The sequence below is a fragment of the Catharus ustulatus genome, chromosome 11 (assembly GCF_009819885.2).
Source record: "Catharus ustulatus isolate bCatUst1 chromosome 11, bCatUst1.pri.v2, whole genome shotgun sequence".
NCBI lineage: Eukaryota > Metazoa > Chordata > Aves > Passeriformes > Turdidae > Catharus > Catharus ustulatus.
The window spans coordinates 22,194,804-22,215,255 of NC_046231.1; the positions used below are offsets into that span (position 1 = coordinate 22,194,804).

Sequence of the window (20,452 nt, forward strand, 5' to 3'; positions counted from 1 at the left end):
GCCGCCGAGCCCCGCGGTGTCGGTCCGGCCGGCGATGGGGGAGGCCGGGCCGGGGCCGGGGCCGGGGCCCGGGCCCAGGGAGGCGCAGGAGCCCGAGGAGGGTGAGGCGGCGGCTCCGGGCGGCGCACGAGGGGGCCAGACCGGGCCCCGCGGCGGCATCCGAGTGCTGAAGGTGAGGAGGGAACCGAGGCCTCCGCCGCTCCGGGCGGCTCGGTGGGATGGGGGAGAGTCGGCTGGGACGCCGGTGGCACTTGCCCGCCACGACCTTGGTGTTTGCCATGGCGGTGGCTGCTGCTGGTGCGGGGCTCACGCTCGGCTCTCGGCTGCCTTGCAGAGGAACGCGAAACGCGCCGGGAGCCGGAGCTGCCAGAGCAGGAGCCGCGTTGGTTCCCGTGAGAGGACCTGGCTGAAAGGGGACGTCGGACGAGGCTGCGTGTATGTTTATGGAAAAGACTCAGCAGCTGCGGCTTCTTCGGACTTGCGCCTGGTCCTCTGCACTGTGGACACCCAAGCCTCGGAGATCTGTGACAGAGAAGGGAGGAAAAACCTCTTTTTGCAGCTTCATGGAGACCTGGTCAGGTGAGGGCCGAGAATGGATAAACCTGACTGAAAAATGTTTTGTACGGGTTTGCGAGGCTCTGTTCACCGTGTGCCTATGCCTGTTGGCAGGGCAGGTAGGCAACAGGCAGAGGTAGTAGCTTGGAGTCAGGTACAGCCTTGAGTCATGCACTTCATAAAAATTAGATAGTGAGGAAATAGAGGTTATACACCTCATAGTTATGTGTTTTAACAGGGAGGGTTTGTCTGTTGCTCCAGTCAGGAATACGTCCTCATTTTCTGGGTAGAGGCAGCTGTTCATATATTCCTTTATTATGTTCTGTGTTACGGCGTTTTAGCATCTGGACAACCTGATCTATTTAAGAGGCTGTAAACAGTTATTTTGAGTCAGTAAAATAAGTAAGGTGCTTTCGCAATTATGTCACGTAGTATTTACGTGTTAGTAATTTTTTTTGCTGAGAAGAGTTGCCAGCTAAATAATTAAAGGCAGACAGAAATGGTTGCAAGGTTATATAAAGAAAGCTTAAGCATCAGATGCTATATTTTGTGCCTGAAGTGAATTTAGGCTGAAAACAGATGGCTCAGGGTTTAATGTGCATGAACTTTATGCTGTGACTGTGTTACAGATTCCTCTAGGTTTAGAAGTTTCCTTTCAGTTTGTTGGGATTTAAACTTTGCATTCATCTGGGCTTAAGATTCAGTTATAAAATTGTCACTCCTGTTCTCAGGGGTAAAGAATTGCTGGGGGTCTCCTTACTTAAAGGCTAAGCAGTAGGTACAATACATTTTGAACAGAGCTAGTAGCTTCATTTTTGATAGCGAAATGAAGGTTACAGGTTCCACGTATCCAAATTTTAAAACTGTGGTGTGTGTTTGCTCTGTAATGGAGTGGGAACGCTAGTGGTGGGAGATGCAGAGAGAACAAGACTGACTGTTGGAAAAGGTTATTTAGAACCATTTGCCTTGCCTTGGTCAGGGTTATAGGAATTAGGGATGGATTAGTTAGAAATGCTGTATGAGAACAGATGGACACTTGAACATAGCCACTGAGGCAGCTGGAAACCTCTGTTGCTTGAAAAATTTTTAAGGAAGTTGGCATGTTTTGGACCCTAATAGTGAGCAGATTTTCCAGCATTTTTAAGGAAGAGCAGACCCGTTAGCACAGATCATGAAAAATCTTAGGTAAAGCTTATAGATGTGTTCAGAGAGATACATTTTGGTTTTATTTAGCTTTCAAAGTGGCTTTTGCTTTTGAATTCTTTTCAATCTCTCTTTTCTCATGCTAGATAGGTGTGCCTCTCTGATTTGTGGCAGATTTTGCACTGGATTAGCAAACTGCATCTGCTGCCAGTCTTTTGGAAGCAAGTACTGTGCTGTAAATTTTTACTTCCCACTCTTTTTGCCTCTTGGTATGTCTAGGACTTGGTCAAGATTTGTCATAAACTTTGTGAAGAGTTCTTGGTGATGATATGTCTGTTTCTTGTAATTCTCAGAGTATGTTTGTCACAGAGGAGATCCTTGAATTACTTCCCACTGGAGTTGTTCTGGGTAGGGAAATGGGAATTACCAGTATTGCTTCAGTAACACCCGTGTTAGCAGGAAGCAGGCCTGGGTGGTATCTACTCACATGTCCATGGGAAGGTGACAGAGTAATATCCTTGTGCCCTATTGAGATAATTTCTTCCTTGAACAAACTTCACCAATTACTTTAATAACGTGTTCCAATACAGATTACTTCCTTAAACATCTGATCACATCTTATGTGCATCTCCCAGACAGCTTCTGAATTCTTCACCCTTTTAATATCACCTCGTGACTTTTTTCCCAGACTATGCAGATGTTGATTTGGCACTTGACTTGGGAGACTGAAAGCTGTATGGAAGAATAGCAATGTATTTGGTCTAAATATTCAGCAATGTCTTTGCGATAATTCTGTTCTCTTTTCAATTCTGTGAATTCAAGTCAATTTCTGTAAGAACTTTTTCTTCTCCACAATGCACCTCAAGAATCTTTAGCTTTTTCCTAGCCAGAATCTTTCTTTAGGCTTATATCCCTTCATATTCAGAAATTACATCTTCCTGCAGAGGGAAGGGTTAAACAAGAACTGCATGGATACCTTCTTTGGTCTGCTCACAACAGAAGGCAGTCAGACACCCTTTCCACCGTGTCTTCGTGACTGAAATACCTAACTCTGCTTCCTCTGCAGAGTGGCCACTCATTGCCTCCTGTGACTTTTTGGGTGTAGATCTTTGTGTAAACTCAAAACTCATTTGCCAGGTAGTGAGGTTTGAACAACTTGTGATGTTTTACAGACAACCTCCATTTTTTGGGAGGGCTTTTGTCCTGCAGCTGCTGACCAGCAAACCTAGCTGGTGCAATAGAATGGGCTCATGTGATTGGTTTTCAGATAGAAATGGTGCTATGACACTAGAGGTACATCTGTAGATGTTTTGGCTTGAATAGATACTGCCTCCAATGTTCCTTTTGTACATGGCTTTCATAGAAAAGAAACAAAACCAGAAGTGTTGTGTTTGATGTCTTCAAAGAGCAAATCAATTTGATTTATGTGGACAAGAAAGAAGATTAAGGGTTTTTTTAAATTAGCATTTTGAAACCCTGCAGCATTAATTCTTGCTGAAGTAGAAGATGAGAAGAATAAAGAAGGAAGAAAGCAGATCTCATCTCCAAAAGGGTAAAAATGGTGTGATAGAGTATCCAGCTTTTTCAGGAGGGTAAGGCACAGCACTGTACCTCAGAGAGCATTGAGCAATCTGTACAACTGTGACTGTGCTTTTCATATGGCACAAATTATCCTTCTACTTCATTACTGTTCTTCCTGAGTTCTCATGTGCAGATAGTTCAGTGTGTACTCAAAAAAACCTCAACCCATTCAGCAACCACATAGTAAAGTTTGAGTGTTTGGTTTTTTCCTTGGGAAATCTAGGTGCAGACTACTTGATATGCTCTTTTTGTGAGTGGCACTCAAGCGTTTAACATTCCTGAGCCATTGGTGCTGGAAAGGTTGTTTCCTGGAAAGCATAAGGCTTTAATAGAAGAAGAATAGGAGTCTAGAGGCAGCCAGGGGAAGCTTGGGCAGTATAGTTGGAGATCCAGTCAAATCTCTCATATTCTTGGATTCTTTGCTGAAGGGCATAAAATACCTCAGGTGTACTGTATTGGAAGTCAGCATTGTTCAGTGCAATCTATTATTTATTCATTCCAGTTTCTCATGGCTTGCCTGTTATAGGAGACAGTACACACATATGTCATTTTCAAGATTACCTCATAAAACTCTTTTGGAAGTTTAGTGTTGTGTTCACTGGTATCTGTTTCTATAGCAAAAAATATTAAGTGATAAGATAAACCTCAGCCACATATTTGTAGATGTACTTGACTCTGAGCTTGTAAATCTTCACAGACAGTCCTAAAAAGGGCTGAAATCCTTCATTTCAACTGAAGAAATCTTTGCAAAGAAAGAATTGATGGTATTTCGCTCTTTTAAACCAATTTCTTGTCTGTGTCCATCTTACAAAACAGGCAAAGAAACAATATTTAATAAGTCAGCTTTTCATGCTTATTGTACAGGAATTCCATCTTAGCTGACATCAGCTTATTAGTGAATAGGAGCTCCAACAGACAATTTCTGAAGAGAGAGGAAAGGGGTTATTTGATATACAACCTCCTGGCTAGTAAGTAGATGTATTTCTGTGTAAAACAAAAGCAGGGAGCAGACTTGCCCTAAACAGACTTAGTGACCATTGAGCAGTAAGCTGGGTCAGCTGCATATCAACTCCATTGTCTTTTCAGACTATAAACTTTGTTTGAGAGTAATCTTCTTCTGATCCAGAAGTGTTGTATGTGAAGTGAGAGTTGCAGTGTATCTGCTTGAAATACCTGAGGGGGTTTTATTTCTTGAGATGTGTCTTGATGACTCCAAAGGAAGCCTGGATGACTAGGTACTTGTAAATGGTGTATGTTTTATGAAATCAGTCCTGCCTTAATTATTTGATGGCATTTGTAAAGCTGTCAGTAATAGTGGAAATACTCTGATATAGTCATTAAAAACCATCAGAAATATTTTTATTCTTGAGAAGAGGCAAGAAGAAGTGGAAAGATTTGGTGTATATAGCAATAAAATGTTTCCCATTAGGACATGCAGTATAAATGATGTATGCAAGTCATCAAAGTTTAGTGGAAAAACCTAGCTAACTCGATCTTGATGCTTCAAAATTTCAAGCTTGGTTGCCAAAGGTATTAGCCATTCATTGCAATGAGATGTTGGACTGGGATCTGAGCAGCCTGTTCAAGTCAAAGATGTCCCTGTCCATGGTGGGATGGTTGGAGTAGATGACCTTTAAAGGCCCTTCCTACCCAGAATGCCTGAGGTTCTGTGTTCTGATGTCATGGGGAGAAAAATAATGCACTTATTGGCTAATATCTTACAAAATGGAAACTGTTATTTGGTGTAAGCATCTTGTTTTGGACGAGGAACTGTTTGAAGGAAGAAATGTAAACTTGCGTTGTTCAGTTTGCTCTGTTAATAACCTGTGGCTAAAAGGTAAGAACTCAGGAGGGTGTGGATGGGAGGCAGTGATAGGTACGGAGAAACCAGTGCAGGAGGTTGCTCCAGATGGTTTAGTATGCAGTATTCCCTGGAAAACACTGCTTTTCAGTATCACTAGGAATATTTATGAAAAAGACAAGTGTACTAAATACTGCGAGGGAGAGGAAGGAGGCTGTAAGTTGCCAAAAGATGTAGTTCAGGAGGACTTGTGCGTTGGAGTGATGTAAGTGGAGAGTAGGTTTGATCCAAGAACAGAAAAGTGTTTGAGTTGAAACAATGTGTATGTGTGGTTTTGTGTGGTCAGTGCATGAATACAGGGAACAGTCACGCTAGTGCTTACAGAGTAGGGATTAACTAAAAAAAAAAATTGGTGGTAGAAATTCTTTTGAGTCAATGTAGAGTCACTCTAGTGCAAGAATAATTTTAAAAGCACCTTGTGCCTTATCTTGAAGAGGAAGTTTGAAATGTTTAGTGACATGGTTTATAAACTGCTGTTTAAAGAAGAGGTATCAGTTGAGATCCAGTGACTGTAATCTAAAGCTAGGCATTTTTAGATTAAAAATGGGGATTTTTAATGGTGGATAATGAGTGGACCATTGGAACAATCTATTTTAACTCTTACCTAACATTTTCTGTGCTTAATCTTTTACACTATTTCCCCCCCTAAAATAAAACTTGTAGCAAGAAACTCTGTTGTTTTTATTGAAGAATATCACAACTCAGAGTCTCTGGAGAAAGTGAGAAGAGAGGATCAGAAAATGTATTTTCCATTCTGAATATACTAAATCTGATGTTTCACAAGAGCTTCCTCTTATTGCTGTTTATTCAAACTAGCCGCTGAATCCTTCCTGTGTTCTGCCATAGTTCTGAAATGTCCTTTTAAATGTACTGGTTGAGTTAACTTTCCAAAGCATGAGAATCTGGCCACTGATGTGAGCTGAAGAGAGTAGAGAATTTATTTTCTTTTTTTTTTTATTTTTTTTAAAGTAGTTCTTCATGAGGATTCTTCAAATGCTTTGCTCCAAGCTGCATTTGGAAGAAAAATTTAAGAGTTCTTTTATATTTTGAGAAACCATACATAGGGTTTTTTAATTACTTGGCATCTGCTTTTTTGTGCCATATTTCTGGTTTTGTGTCTTGTCCTGGATTCCTCCTGGTGCTCCTTAAATCATGAATAGAAATACTCACCATGAATTGTGTGGCTTATGCCAATTGCTATTTCTCTGTGTTTCTGCAATGTAATTCACAAGTGCTGCAGTTCTTAAGAGCTGCTTGTCAGGCAGGGAGCAGAGCCCCAAGAGTCCGTGCTTGCCTGAGCTTTTCAGAGGAGCAGAACTGACGGTGTGTCAATATTCCTCACTCTTTAGCTGTACTGAGACTTGATTAATCTTTTTTGCATTCTCAAACTTCTTTCTTGTATGTTTTGACAGGAGGCTGGAGCCCACAGAAAAACCCCTTCAGATTGTGTATGACTACTTGGCTGGGCTGGGTTTTGATGATCCTCTCAGAATGCAGGAGGAAGCAGCAAACTCTGATCTCAGCTGTATGATTCGCTTTTACAGTGGTAAGAAACTGTGTGTGTGCACACTGTCACTGTTCCTGCAGCTGTAACTATGAGCTGGAGCTCAGCTAAAGCCTGAGTCATCAGCCTGTTGGGTTTATAGAGGGCTACATCAAACACCTGCAGTACCAGTAAACATTTCTTAAAATAAAACATTTTCAAGATTGATAGAAAAAAATTCACACTTCTGTGGTTTTCTTGATCCTGTCTGACTTGAGAAAAGACAAGTCCATAGGAAGGCACAAGATTGCTCTGTTGTCTTTAGCTTCAAATATTGCAAATGACTTAGAGCTCCCACTGGGATCAGAAACATGTGGCAGTTCCATTTAGATGTGCATGAAGATTCTATTTACAAAAAGTTTGTGGATATGGGCAAAGAAGCTCCTGGTCAAATACCTCCACAGCCTTTAAGGAGTGAAGAGTGAAGGTGCCAGCTGGTTAATAATAATGCAGGCTGCCATCAAAAACCTGGGCCGCTGGATTGCAGAAGCGAGATTTGGGAGTGTGTGCTGTGGAATTGATTTGGGCAGGAAACAGCATCCACAAGGAGCTACAGATAACAGGCATAGGCCTGTGGGCATATGTTGCTAGCAGTCAGAAAGGGAATTCACTGAAGTTGAGGAAATATAAAATAAATGAGAGCGAGGAAAGAAAATAAGAAAATTATTTCCTTACTTGTAAGTACTTCACCTGTGTATTTTTGGCATTTCAGAAAAAAACAAAGTGCTTTTAATGGAAAATTGTTCTTGCATTGTGGATCTGGGCAACAAAGCTAAGCTGCTAACCATCTTTTGGTTATTCGGTGTCAAAAAATTCATTTGTAAGAAATCAGCTTCTTCACCCTGCTATCTGAGACAAACCACTTCTATCTGGGACAGAAGGCAAAACAGTGTATATACTGTATATACCATATATATACAAACATATATATATATATATATATATTCAAAACATGGAGCATAACAGATGGAAGGAAGTGTGACATGCATAGTGTGGATTTATGGGACGAGGAAGAGGGAGTCAGAAGTTACTTCAGGTGGAAGAAGTAGAGGCATCAAGGATAGAGGTATGGAGAACTCCTGAGGAAAAAAATGAAAGCTTGGGTATGACAAGCAGGAGCTGCTGAGGTTTCATGAACTGCGGCTCAGCTTCATGGAACCAAGTAGATTGAAGCTACTCAATTACATTTCTGTCAGCATGGGTAGCTGGTCTGCTTGGAAGAAGGCTATGAAGGAAGAAGTATGAGGGTTGAAAAGTGCTCAGGAGACCTATTTTAAGGAAGTACATGTAAATGCTGACAAACTGATTCTCAGAGGTAGGGGAGGAATTAGAGGGAATGCTATGGAGGATAATGCAATAATTTTGTAAAACCTGCAGCTGATAACATAAGGGAAGGAACAATGGAATTTACCCAGAGAAATTTTTACTTAGAGTAATGGCATCACAGGCTGGTTTGGGTTGGAAGGAACCTTAAAGATCACCTAGTTTCCCCCTCCTGTCATGGGCAGGGACACCTTCCACAAGGTTGGACCAGGCTTCTCCAAACCCCACCCAGCCTCCCTTGGACACTTCCAGAGATGGAGCAGCCACAGCTTCTCTGAGCAGCCTGTGCCAGGGCCTTCTCACCCTCCCCATAAAACATTTCTTCCTTATGTCCAGTATAAATTTGCCCTCTTTCAGTTTAGAAACATGGCCCATTGTTTTGCCACTATAGGCCTTCGTAAAATGCCTCTCTGTGCCTTTCTTACAAGCTGCCTTTATGTATGGAACAGCAACAAGAAGGCCTTTCCAGAGCCTTCTGTACTGTGGGCTGAGCAACCCCAGCTCTCAGCTTGTCTCCATAGGAGAGGTGTTCCAGCCACCTGCATGTTCCCACGGCGGCCCCTTGACCCACTCTAGGATAGGTATCATGGTTTTGGAGCAGAGAGGGAAGCTGGAGGATTGGTGTGGCTGTGTAGTAATGCTTGGAAGAGTGCTGCTGTGGCAGTTAGCAGTAGGATATCACTTTAATCCCATAGTAATGTTTTCTTACAAATGCTGGTCTTTCAGCTTGGTGAAATCAAAGCAATTTTTTCCGTGGATTCTTACAGTTTCTCACCAGTAGAGGAAATCTTATGTCAAGCTTCATGTCTGTGAAGCAAAACTATTGTTGTAAATAAACAACTAAACGTTTCAGCTGAATTCAGCCAGATGAGGACATCAGGACAATGCATAGATTTGGCTAGCTGAAGATCCTGCTGTCTAACTGAGAAACAATATTACAGCTTGAGTTGGTAGTTAACTGTTTGCTCCTGAAAAATGTTTGGGGTATGATTTTCTTATTCAAGCTTATTGTGTGATCAGTGTGACCTGCTTACTCCACATAGCATCAGCTTGAACATCCAGCCCAGCCCCCCAGCAGAGTGCCAGGAGCAGCTGCACCTCAGTGCCAATCAGCTCTGAAGCAGCTCAAACCCCTTCACATGCTGCCACTCTCTTTTAGTTAGAGTATTGTGTACAAGTCCTCTGTAACCCCGACTCCAGAAGCTGAATGGTTAACCTTGAGTGTGTCCAGTATGGCAGCAATTGGCAGCAGTCTGACTCCAGTCTGGTCTGAGTAGTTGTAGTGGCCCTTCACAGGGTTGGAGTAGCCACAAATAGTTGCTCCTCCCTAAACAGGAACCGCATTAATGGGGCCTAGCAATAGGAAACCACACTGGTTTCAGCATCCCCAGAATATTAAAAATTGCCAAATGCTTGTTGTAATTAACCTGGAGGAGAAAAGGAGGATGTGGGAAGTGTCTGCTCCCTAGGTGGGCTCTCTGAGGAGAAAAGGCAAATGGTGTCATTATTGATATTTTCCACTAAATGGCACCAGAGAACAGAGATAAGGGCCATGCTGAGCACACAGACCAGATTACAAAATACAACACCTAACCTTAACCCAGCATTTACAGCAGATAAGGTGTTACATAATGCAAGCTTGAGAACAAGTGCTACAACATCAAGCAAACAAATCAACATTGTGGCCAGCCACTGTTAAACCAATACATGAAATGCTTATAGCAAATTTGTTCTAACACATTCTGGTCAGATCTGTATCTGCCCTTTGTGCACCAGGTCTGGCACCTAAAAGGACTGTTGTGACTTAACCCCAGCCACGGAATAAGCCACCACTCATCTGCTCACTCTCACACTGTTTCCCCGATGGGATTGGGAAGGGGATACCTGTGAACTGAAACAGTTTAGTAATTGAAATAAAGTAAAATAATAATAATTGTAACAAAAAGGGAAATAACTAAGAGAAATAAAACACAAGTGATGCACATTACGCTGCTCATCACACCGGTGTCCTTCCTCTAGCAGTGCACAGCCCTCCTGCCTCAGTTTCTTCAGTTTGTATACTGAGCATGATGTTCTATGGTGTGGAATATCCCTTTTGCTAGTTTGGACCAGCTGGTCTAACCATGCTCCCTTGCAGTTTCTTGGGCACCTACTTGCTGCAGAGAATGGGACACTGTAAAGTCCTTGACTTGGGTGAGTGCTGCTGGCACCAACCAAAACAGCAGTTTCTTAAATGTGATTTTAAAAAATTATTCTCACACTGAAGCCAAAACAGAGCCTTGTACCATCTGCCAGGAGGAAAATGAATTCTATCTTAGGCAAAGCCAGGACAGTCATCTTCAGGGAAAGAACTTCCTTTGTAGCTGATTTTCCAGGCCTTCCTTGGAAGTCCAGTGGAAGCCGCTTATTTAATGGTTTCTGTGACTTTAGCTGACTCAATGAGAGTTTAAAATTGCTTTTCTGTTGCATTTGAATGAACAATATTTGGCAAGCATGTGGTTTGCTAAAGTGTGTAACTACCTGTGGATTAAAAACACTGCATGGCAACCATTCTGACATTGTTCTGTGAGGCACAGATGGTGCTGCTCAGCTGCCGTTCCTGCGCTGACTGAGGATGTTGCTTGTCCTCTGCACGAGACTTTTTATTCAGGTGCAATTTGTCTGCTCGCTCTTTACAACAACTGGTTTTGCATATTAAATCTGTGTTACTTGCACTCACAGATGAGAATGAAGAACTTATGGACAGTAATGCTCATGTCCCCTTTTTCTTCAGAAAAGCCATGTCAGGTGGAACAGATGGATCGCATCCTGCTCTCTGGAGTCTATAACGTACGCAAAGGAAAGACCCAGCTGCACAAGTGGGCAGAGCGCTCAGTCACTCTCTGTGGTACGTGCCTCATTGTGTCCTCAGTGAAGGATGGCCATGCAGGGAAGATGCACATCTTGCCTCTCATTGGAGGGAAGGTAAGGCTTTTTTTTGGTTAGCTCCCTGTAGCCTGGGAAGGAAGAAATGGTAGTGATGGGAATTGTCCACAAGAGATTAATGTAGGCTTTTTTAACAGATTACTGCATTAATGTACCGAACCCCTTTCTACTTGCTTTGCTTGGGTAGTGGTCTGAAGGCTTGTAAAACAGACACTAGTTCAGCTTTCACAGCAGTAGTCAATGTTGTGAATGGGCACTCTGGAAATTACTACTTCCTGTATCCATTTCAGCAGAAAGATGTTAAACAGGATTTACTTCTGTGTTTTTCTCCAGTGACTTTGCTGCTGTATTTTCAGCAAAATGCAATGTTACTGGTGGCCACCCTAGGCTTGGGGTCGGTTGTAGGTGCTGGTGCATAGGCAGACTGTTGCTGTCACTTCTCCCTTTGCAGGTGGAAGAGATGAGGCGTCGGCAGTACACCCTCGCTTTCACATCTGCTGGAGCACAAGCTCAGACATACCACGTTTCCTTTGGAACGCTGGCAGAGTGCCAGCGCTGGCACCGGCAGGCATCCACGGTGAGGCCCTGGGAACAGTGTGGTTTGGATGGTGGGTGCAGGGTACACCACAGGAAGAGTATTCTGATGCAAGCATGCTCTACAGTCAGAGATGAAGTTAGGATGCTGGGGAAAGTACCCAGGACACTTTCCAGCTTTATTTCCTTCATGCTCTGGACAGCAGAGATTTTTCTGTTAGCCTTTTCTTTTTCTCTACCTGCACAACAATGTCGAGCAGTAGTTCTGTGCTGTTTTAACCCCTGCTGCACCTATGACACCAACTTAATCACAGGTCCCTAAAGCAAACCACAGGGACTGGCTGAATTTACAGTGGTAGAAACCTACAGATTGCATTTGTTGTCGTACTTGAACGTACCTGAAGTATGGCCTGGTCATTGACAGGGTGGCCCTGAGGTTTGAGAGATCATAGGTCAGCAAGGATGTTATGAAATACAAAATGAGTTCAGGGTAAAGCAGGTCAAAAAATGTCAAATTAAGCACAGAAGACCTCAAAACAAAACATAGTTAATGAAATTACATGAGATTTGCAGAGACTTTACAAAATGTTGCAAAACCATAATTTATGAACCGTTTTTATAAGAAGTTATATTTCAAATTTTATACCCTCAACAAGCTAATAAAAGAAAGAAGTAGCTAAAAGTACAGAAGAAGCAGCTAGGCCAGGCAGAGGTTCTATAAACCTTAAAGAACTGAACTGGAAAATTGACTGCTGCCTGTTGCTTCTTGCACCTTTGGAGGGCACTTGGAGATTATGCTTCTTCAATAGAGTTCTGTGAAAGATCTGTTTTCCTCTATTCCATTGGCTGTCTTTCAGCCTAGCCCTTAGGCAGTGTGCCCAGTGCACATACAGGGCAGGGCTTTGTGTGAGTCCTGGCTGGTATCCAGCTGTGCATCCTTGTCAGGGATGTAGCAAAGCACATAGGCTTGTACTTCATGGACTCCCATTTCCTGCATGGACTCTACCTAGTAGGTACCAGGGGTTCTTTCCATGTTCTTGCAAATTGTTTACTATTTGTGTTCTTTGGCCTTCCATTAAACTTCCAGAGAAAATTTGTTGCACAGCTGCAGCTTTTTCTCTTTCTTTTCAGATTGTGTCTATGCGATTTAGTGTGGTTGATCTTTCATGCTACAGCCTTGAGGAAGTACCAGAGCACCTCTTCTACAGTCAAGATATCACCTACCTCAACTTACGCCACAATTTTATGAGAACAAGTGGAGCAGGGAGTCTTGACTCTCTTTGCAGGTCTGCAAAGAATAATTTTTCTTCTACATTTGCAATCCTTGACATGTGGATACAGGAATTAAGTATTGCCTGTTCTCTTGGGGATGGTAAAAAATTTGATCTTTAGGAAGCTCTAACAAGTGAGGGGGTTGGAAGCAGAACTGGGCAGTACAAGCAGGAATAACAACAATTTACAGTATTCATGAGCTCCCTTCCACAGATTCTCTGCTAACTGATTTGAGATAAGGCTTGTGGGGTGACATGCCATTTGTATGGACAAGATGCAATAGTAATATTAGGCTGCTTGCTAAGCAGAGAACATCTTGGGGTATAAAATAAAAGACCAAGGAAAAGCATAATGCTGCTATTGTGAATAAGTGTTTATAGGAAGAAGTTTGGGTCTGAAAAACCCATTTCGGCAAGTTCTTAATGTGTATTTGGAATTGGCAGAGGGCCTGTGAGACTCCAGCTTTGCTTTGGAAACTTGTGATGAATCTGCTTTTAAGACAGTAGCAATTGTGTGATGGTATGGAAGCATGATGTAGTCATCTTAGGTAAGTGAAGGAGTCTTAAAAAAATATTTTTAAATTAATTCCCCAGAATCATAAAAATCGAGGAGGAGATTAGTCTGTTGATATGTATATCAGCCATGCTAAACAGAATTCAAGGATTTGCTCTGGGAATTTTGAAAACTGATAGGAAGCCTATAGTAATGTTGTCCAATGGCTCTGTTCGGAACACATTGTACCCTAAGGAAAATGTATTTGGAGAAACCTTGCAAAACTGCTTTTTTGTTGTTTGTTGTTGTGGTTTTGAGGTTTGGTTGTTTTTGTCACTTTGGTTTGTTGGTGTGGGGTTTTGCAAGGTGAAGTGGGGCAGGGAGAGGTGTGTTTTTGTTTTCTTTGTTTCTAGGGCTCTACTAGTGCACTATTTCATTTTTCTTCCTATAGCGTAATGAGATGCCCAGGTATCTATAAAATGAAAAAAAGATTGCTCACTTTTGGGAATTCTTTGCAGTTTCATGGAGAGCCAGAGTGTAGTCTGGTTTTCCAAACTTGTTTAAACGTTTTCTAATACTGAATTGCAATAGATTCTGTTACTGGAGAAGCTGCTTAAAGTAATTTAAGATTTTGCTTTCTACTTGTCTCTTCAAATTCATTGTGTGATTTTGAAAAACACATCAGAACTTTATTTTCTAAAATGCAGTATCCTTGGTTCGTAGGATCAGCAAAAGTGCTTGAAATTTCTTTTGGCCTTGCATGTAGTCAACAAGAAATCTGACATGTCAGAAACTCAACTCTTTTCCTGGCAGTGACTATGTCTGATGAAGCTGAAAACCTCAAGCAAACAAAAGCCATAAAAGAAGCTCTCACTTCACACAGTCTTGAATAAACAGGTAGCATTAGGTAGCCCATATATGGCTGCTAATTGCCTTTTGAAAAGATTTTCTATCTGAGGTTTTTAGGATGCTTCTAAGATTACAGCACCACAAGAAGACCCTTGCTCACTTGCAGTAGGTGCTCTCAGTGCCTCAAGACTGTCAATTCCAAACAATTTTTCACAATCATCAGCTCTCTTCCTCTGAGCAACTTCCAATTTCTAGGAGTGTAATTACCTGTAACTATTATAATGAAGAAAAATAATTAGCTAAAGGGAAAATGTTAAGCAAAGGGCATTAAATAACCCTAACTGCTTTGCTACATCTCCTAGGTAATTTTTAATGTATTGTAGTGCCTTTCAAGTATCTCCCTTGTCTGAAAAACAGAGAGCTGGTCTTCATTGATATGTGTGTGTGCACTCACCTGTATACATCTGCATGTCTCTTGTCAGATTCTAGCTAGTTGATACAGATTTGTGCTGGCGTGCTTTGGTGGCAGAACAGGATGTGTTAAACTGGGAATATTTCAGGGCAGCCCAGTTTGGGCTGCTAAACAGAGGATGGTCATCCCACTGCTGTGTTTCCATACCTCTTTGCTGTCTCAGTATGCCCTGTGAGAGCACAAACCAAAACCTGAGGACACACAACGATTTTGGGATCTTTATCCCCTATAATACCTGGTTCATCTATACAGTTTGAATGAGAGTTGCATTTCCATTCCACTCCACTCCTACCTCACTACATGAGCTTACTGAGGCAAAGAAAAAGGAACAGAAGGAGAACTCAAAAGGCTTTTGAGTACTGTCCTCCCCACTGAGTGTGGAAGTCTGTATGAAGAATCTGAGACCACGCTGTGTCATGTACCAGTTTCTCTTCAGCTTTTGGAAACTTTAATGCCTCTCTTGTGCTTGCTTTGATATTTTTGCAGAGGGATGAATTCTAGACATTAGTTGTGCTGTTGTGTTTAGTGCTGTGTCTCTCAGAGCAGCTTCTCACCACGCTGTTAGTGAGAGAGAAATGCTGCTTGGTGCTAAGAACAGGTGTAGCAAAAGCCAGAACTCCTTAGAAAGAAGTTTTATTAAAGCATTTGCTGATTTCAAACCTTGAGGGCCATGACCTGTCCTAAATCTCTTAAAAGTTGAACCAGCTAGAGTTCAAATCTTTAGGTTCATCCTCTTTATTTCCTTACTCATTATTTTCAATACTGTGGTGGAGTTCTATTGTGCAGGTTTCTGATTATTGTATTGTTGTTTGGTCTTTGCATTATCCTTCCTTTGAGGAAGGCTTTAACCAACATAGCATCTTTTTCTCTTTGGCTTTCAGTTGCAGTACAAGAGAGTCTGTGGCTGCAGCAAACAAAAATGCCCTTATTCATGTGGTGGGGTGCTCAAAGCAAACAACCCATGTCCAAGTTTCAGTTATGCTCCCTCTTTCAAAAGAACAACACTCCCCAAGATTATAAAGCAAAATGGAGAAATATTATACATAGTTCCCACACAGATCATTATAAGCATTTTGAATCTGAAAAAGGTCACTATAAAGAAGAAAACAACTCCAAAACCTTTCAGTCTTATATTTCAAGACAACTCAAGCTAGAAGTAATATTCACCCTCTAGCTAATTAACCTTGGTTTTGTTACCTATATTAAAACATTTGCTTCAAAATAAGAGCTACTTGCCAATGCCTGGGAAAAGTTGGGTAGGTGAGGCAGATTAATAATTCCATGTTTCCAAGAAGCAGTTCTCTGGTACATTAAATTTGTGGTTTTCTCATAGAAGTGAGATATTTCTCCACTGAATTAATTTCTGGTGGTTTCAATTTGGGATGAAGAGGCTATTACTTGGGGAACGATACTTTTGCTTTCTGTAGAAGGAGGCAGGAACTCTTGGAGGAGAACCCTGCTGTACCAGGGTTCAGCCACACTACATTCCTTCTCTCCCTTTGGACCTAGCATGGTGATTGAAGGAGCTAGAAACAGGTAACCGTTTCTCAAGCACTGGTGGGACTGTAGTGACTGTGGGGCTGTCTGCACTTGGGGCAGTACACAGTCTGCTGAGCAAGGGGCACTGTAGTTGTGCAATCTTGTTCAAGGACATGTGGGTGGAGGTCTTGGGCTCTCCCAGCATGAAGCAAGCACTTTCCTAGTTTTCCCTTTTACAGCTTGGCTTGGCTTTCTGCTGCACCCAGTTTGGAAAGGGGATTTCCCTGTTCTGTTTTATTCTCAGAACAGTTCCAGTGAGTGTTTTCAGCTCCTCTTTTCCCAAGCTGCATAATTGTAGACTCTTGCTGTAGTTAATTCTTTTAAAGTGAATTTTTTGAACAGAGCATTTTAGTCACCTTAATCTTAGTAACAGTCACTAGGAGGAAGCTTGCCATGTCGGGTAGAAGGTTGTTTTCAGTTCCTGCAGTAAACTCACAGTGTTTGATCACTTTCAGCATGACCATCAAGAAAAATATCAATTACTTAAACCCAAATTCATGCAGAAACTCCTGTAATGAGTTAGCTGACTGTATCACCAGTGTACAAAGACTTAAGAATTCTTGATGACTGGTTTGTGTATTTTTTCTTTTAGACATGTAGGTTTGTGAATTAACTAGTGTTCTTGCTAATAGGTTTTCTCAGTTGAAGAGTCTGAACTTGTCTCACAATAGACTGGGAGAGTTTCCTGTATCACTGTGTGAGATCTCTACTCTGACAGAGCTTAATATTTCCTGTAATGGACTTCACTACTTGCCAAGTCAGATTGGCAAACTGTTGAAGTGAGTATGCTCTTTACATCTGTGATCATAAATATCCTTGGTGCCTCAGCTGAGCACTACTGATGTGCAGGTACTGTTTCTGAAAGTGTGAATTCTAGAGCAGCTTGTTTTGCCCAAGAAAGCTGAATGACTCATTGGACTCCAGCAGAAGGTCAAGAACTAACACGTGCAATCCCTTAATCACTACCATTAAAACGTCACAGCTGCTGGTGCAGAAAAGATGAGGAAACTTGATGTAGATGAAGTACTGAAGGCAATTGCATTGTTTCTCAGATAAGTCTATGTGCATTTTTCTGCAGCTGCAGAGTTGTCTGACTTTCTGCATTTATTATTTGAATTAAATATTTTCAATAGTGATGCAATTTCTATTCAAGTTTTAATTTATTATAAAAAACTTTTCTGTGGTAACTTCTCACAGGGGTCTTGTGACTTTTGTCCACACTGGTATGTTTGATTGTGTTCTACAGAGTTGGCTGGTTTTTCAGTTAGAGGATTTTAACATTAACATTGAGCAATCCCCTTGGAAAATTTTGTCTTAAAGTGCTTGCTGGAGCCTTGTCCATTTTTCCCAGTAGCTACCCCAAATGCATAAGAGCTTAGGCGCAGGTAAATTTAGTTGCAAGACTGTTAGTACAGACTGTTAGGACGTGTGATCAAACTGTGCTATTTGTAGAAAACCAAGTAATTAAGTAAATATCTTTCATTTACAGCGTAAGTACCAATTTGTATTTTGCTTGTATTAACTTACAATCTTTGGCACAACTGGCAGTCCCAAGCCTACTGCACGTGTAGTAAAAGTACTTCAGTAACTATATGTGTATAAGAATAAAATTAGCTGTTAGGTACCTTTAGAAATTACCACATTGAGACCAGCTAACTATACAAGAAAATTCAATGAAAATACTAAAAGTGATGTTGATGACTCTTTGCAGAATTATTTTCTTTCTCTTTATCACTGTTGCAGTCTCCAGACCTTCTGGCTTGATGGCAATTTGCTCACATCCTTACCAGAAGAGATGAGAAACCTGCAGCAGCTCAGCTGTCTTGGGCTTTCCTTCAATAACTTCTGTGAACTGCCAGCAATTTGTGAGAAACTTGTCACCTTAGACAAGCTAGCCCTGGCAGGGAACTTGCTAGAGACCCTGGACCTGACAGTGCTGAATCGCATGAGTCACATCAAAAGTGTGGACCTGAGGTAAGGGGTGAAATTTGCAGGTGTCTATGAAACAGTGTAACTGTCTTTGGAACATCTGGTACATTTTGCAATAAACTAAGTTCAGATTTTTCTCTTACCGATTCTTTAGCTTTTATGGAGTTCTGTTTCTGAGGGTATGCAGAATTCGCTTGGGCAAGCAAGCTTCATTGAGCAGCACCAGATGATGAATGTGACCCAGCCCTCTAGCTTCCTCTTGTGATTTGCTATTACTTTGAGCTACCAAAGCTCAAGGTACTAAAACCTTCATCTCTTCTTCCCTAGAGATATGATCCTGATTACCCAGGCTGCCAACTGCAGATCTCTCAGAAAGGGACAAAGAGTTTTTTGTGTGTGGCAAGGCAGTCTAGTATCTAGTTCTCTGCATTAGCTGCCCCGTGGCCCATTTCCTGTTTCCTAGACTGGATCTTTCTGCAGAATTTCTTAAGAATTTGGAAATCATTAAAATGGTTACATGCAGCAGCGTAGACAAAGGAAATGTTTTTGTTTGTATTCACTGCTTGTCATGCATTTCATTCACTGTACTCACCTTTGATGTTAACCTTCACCAGAATTCTTCTTTCCTCTTCTTTCTTCTCTCTTCTTACTGATGTCCAGTGTTCAGTGTCCTATTTTCTGACTTTTTAACTCCTTTCTGAGTGTTTAGGCTGAACAACCTGAAGAGAGCAGCAGCTGACACTTTGGAGGGGAACAAATCTGTGGCTTACATGGATTTACGAGACAATCAGATGACAGATCTGGATCTGAGCTCCTTGGTCAGCCTGGAGCAGCTGCACTGCGAGCGAAATAAGCTGAGAGAGCTGACGCTGAGCGGCGTCTGCCTTCGGGCCCTATATGCCAACAGCAACTGTATGTCTCTGTCTTCTTCACCTGCCTTTTCCCTTTAAGCCCTAGGAGCAAAGGAAAACAGCCTTTTGCCCTCTCTCATGCATTAAAAAAATACTTACGCTGATGTTATTGTGGTGAAACAGTATGTGATGGGTCCTCTGAGGTTAGCTCCTATGGATCACATATGCATGTGTGTACACAGGCTGTGTAAGTGTGGAGGTTGTGGTGTTATGTCCAAGGAATCCATCTAATATTGAGATCTGTTTGGACACCCACAAAGAAAAGTACAGTTCTCTCTTGTTCTGGTGCTCCACATGACAAATGGAGAAATGGGATAATGAGACATTGTAATGCCATATGGCAGATGTATGAAGTGCGAACTCTATGGTGGGAAGTATCAGTGGGGACCTTGTGTCTCCATTAAAGAAAGACTGAGTTTCATTTGATAGCTAAGCTGCTTCTCTGTGCTGTTTTCTCTCTGAAGCTCTGCAATCATACTTACTTGCTTTACTTCATCAGGTCTGACAGCAGTCAGTATTTATCCGGTTCCTGGCCTACTGACATGTCTAGAACTCTCTCAGTAAGTGATAATACACAACACAATTTAAAGCAAGTATCTGGACACCTTGAGAGCAATTAAAAACAATAGAACTTCAAAGCCCAGTACTAAACAATAATGAAAATGTCCCAGACCAGAAGCCCTTCTGAACCAGTGTGACCTTTTCAGGTGACTTCACTGTACTTCAGCTGTAGGCTGTGATCAGAAAAAAAAGCCAAGCAGGGACCACTGCACTTGTGGCAGCTTGAACTGACTGGGGGGGATCTGTAGATCAAATATTTAGAGTAGCTGCCAGTTATCTCTGCTGTTGGTTTCATTTCCTACGCCTGCCCTTGGAGCAGCATTGTGAGAGCTGTAAGATAGGATGCCCTGCCAAGTCATGAACCAGCTCAGTTTGCATTAGCCACAAGATAACTTCCACATGACTGACTCAGATGCTGTTCAGTTTTCACCTGTTGCTTTTGGTTTGGCTATCATTAAAATCATGCAACATTCAGAGTCTTTTCCATATGGAGTGCTGGTTTCTAGCTTGTCCTACTTTGCTTTTCTCAGCAATCAACTACAGTGTGTCCCAGACTGGGCTTGTGAAGCAAAGAAACTGGAAGTTTTGGATCTGAGCTACAACCTGCTCTTGGAGCTTCCATCGAGGTCAGAAAACCTTTGTAAACAGAGCTGAGCTTTCATCTACAATGGGCTGTCTGGGAGGAGAGAAGCAGTGCTATTCTAGTTGCTTAATTCCTTGTTGTGTCGAGATATAATGCACTTACTTTATCTGTGCAGCATCAAAAATGCTCTGTATTCAAATGTTGGAAAGAACCAGTTGCTAGATCAGCCTTTTGAACAGTAAGGGCTGTAAGTAATTCCATCCTGTGCTTTCAGCTGCTACTGCAGCTATTTGCACCTGATATAGAACATGCTGCTGTGATTTATATGTGTTATCATACTGTCTGTGAACACAGGTCATAGGTAAGACGCTAATACTTT

The 20,452-nt window shown here is 41.9% G+C and overlaps 1 protein-coding gene across 1 annotated transcript in view; it reads left to right on the forward strand.

The window, feature by feature from the left end:
* Window positions 1-22: 22 nt before the first annotated feature.
* The window catches only part of PHLPP2 (PH domain and leucine rich repeat protein phosphatase 2), a 32,685-nt gene continuing 12,255 nt past the window's right edge, over window positions 23-20,452 (forward strand). Inside the window, exons 1-11 of the mRNA XM_033070030.2 lie at window positions 23-172; window positions 335-579; window positions 6,553-6,686; window positions 10,780-10,970; window positions 11,383-11,508; window positions 12,597-12,751; window positions 16,722-16,868; window positions 17,833-18,063; window positions 18,728-18,930; window positions 19,429-19,489; window positions 20,021-20,116. Coding sequence (XP_032925921.1) covers window positions 35-172; window positions 335-579; window positions 6,553-6,686; window positions 10,780-10,970; window positions 11,383-11,508; window positions 12,597-12,751; window positions 16,722-16,868; window positions 17,833-18,063; window positions 18,728-18,930; window positions 19,429-19,489; window positions 20,021-20,116 — 1,727 coding nt within the window. The 5' untranslated portion in view covers window positions 23-34. The remainder of the gene's footprint in view (window positions 173-334; window positions 580-6,552; window positions 6,687-10,779; window positions 10,971-11,382; window positions 11,509-12,596; window positions 12,752-16,721; window positions 16,869-17,832; window positions 18,064-18,727; window positions 18,931-19,428; window positions 19,490-20,020; window positions 20,117-20,452) is intronic.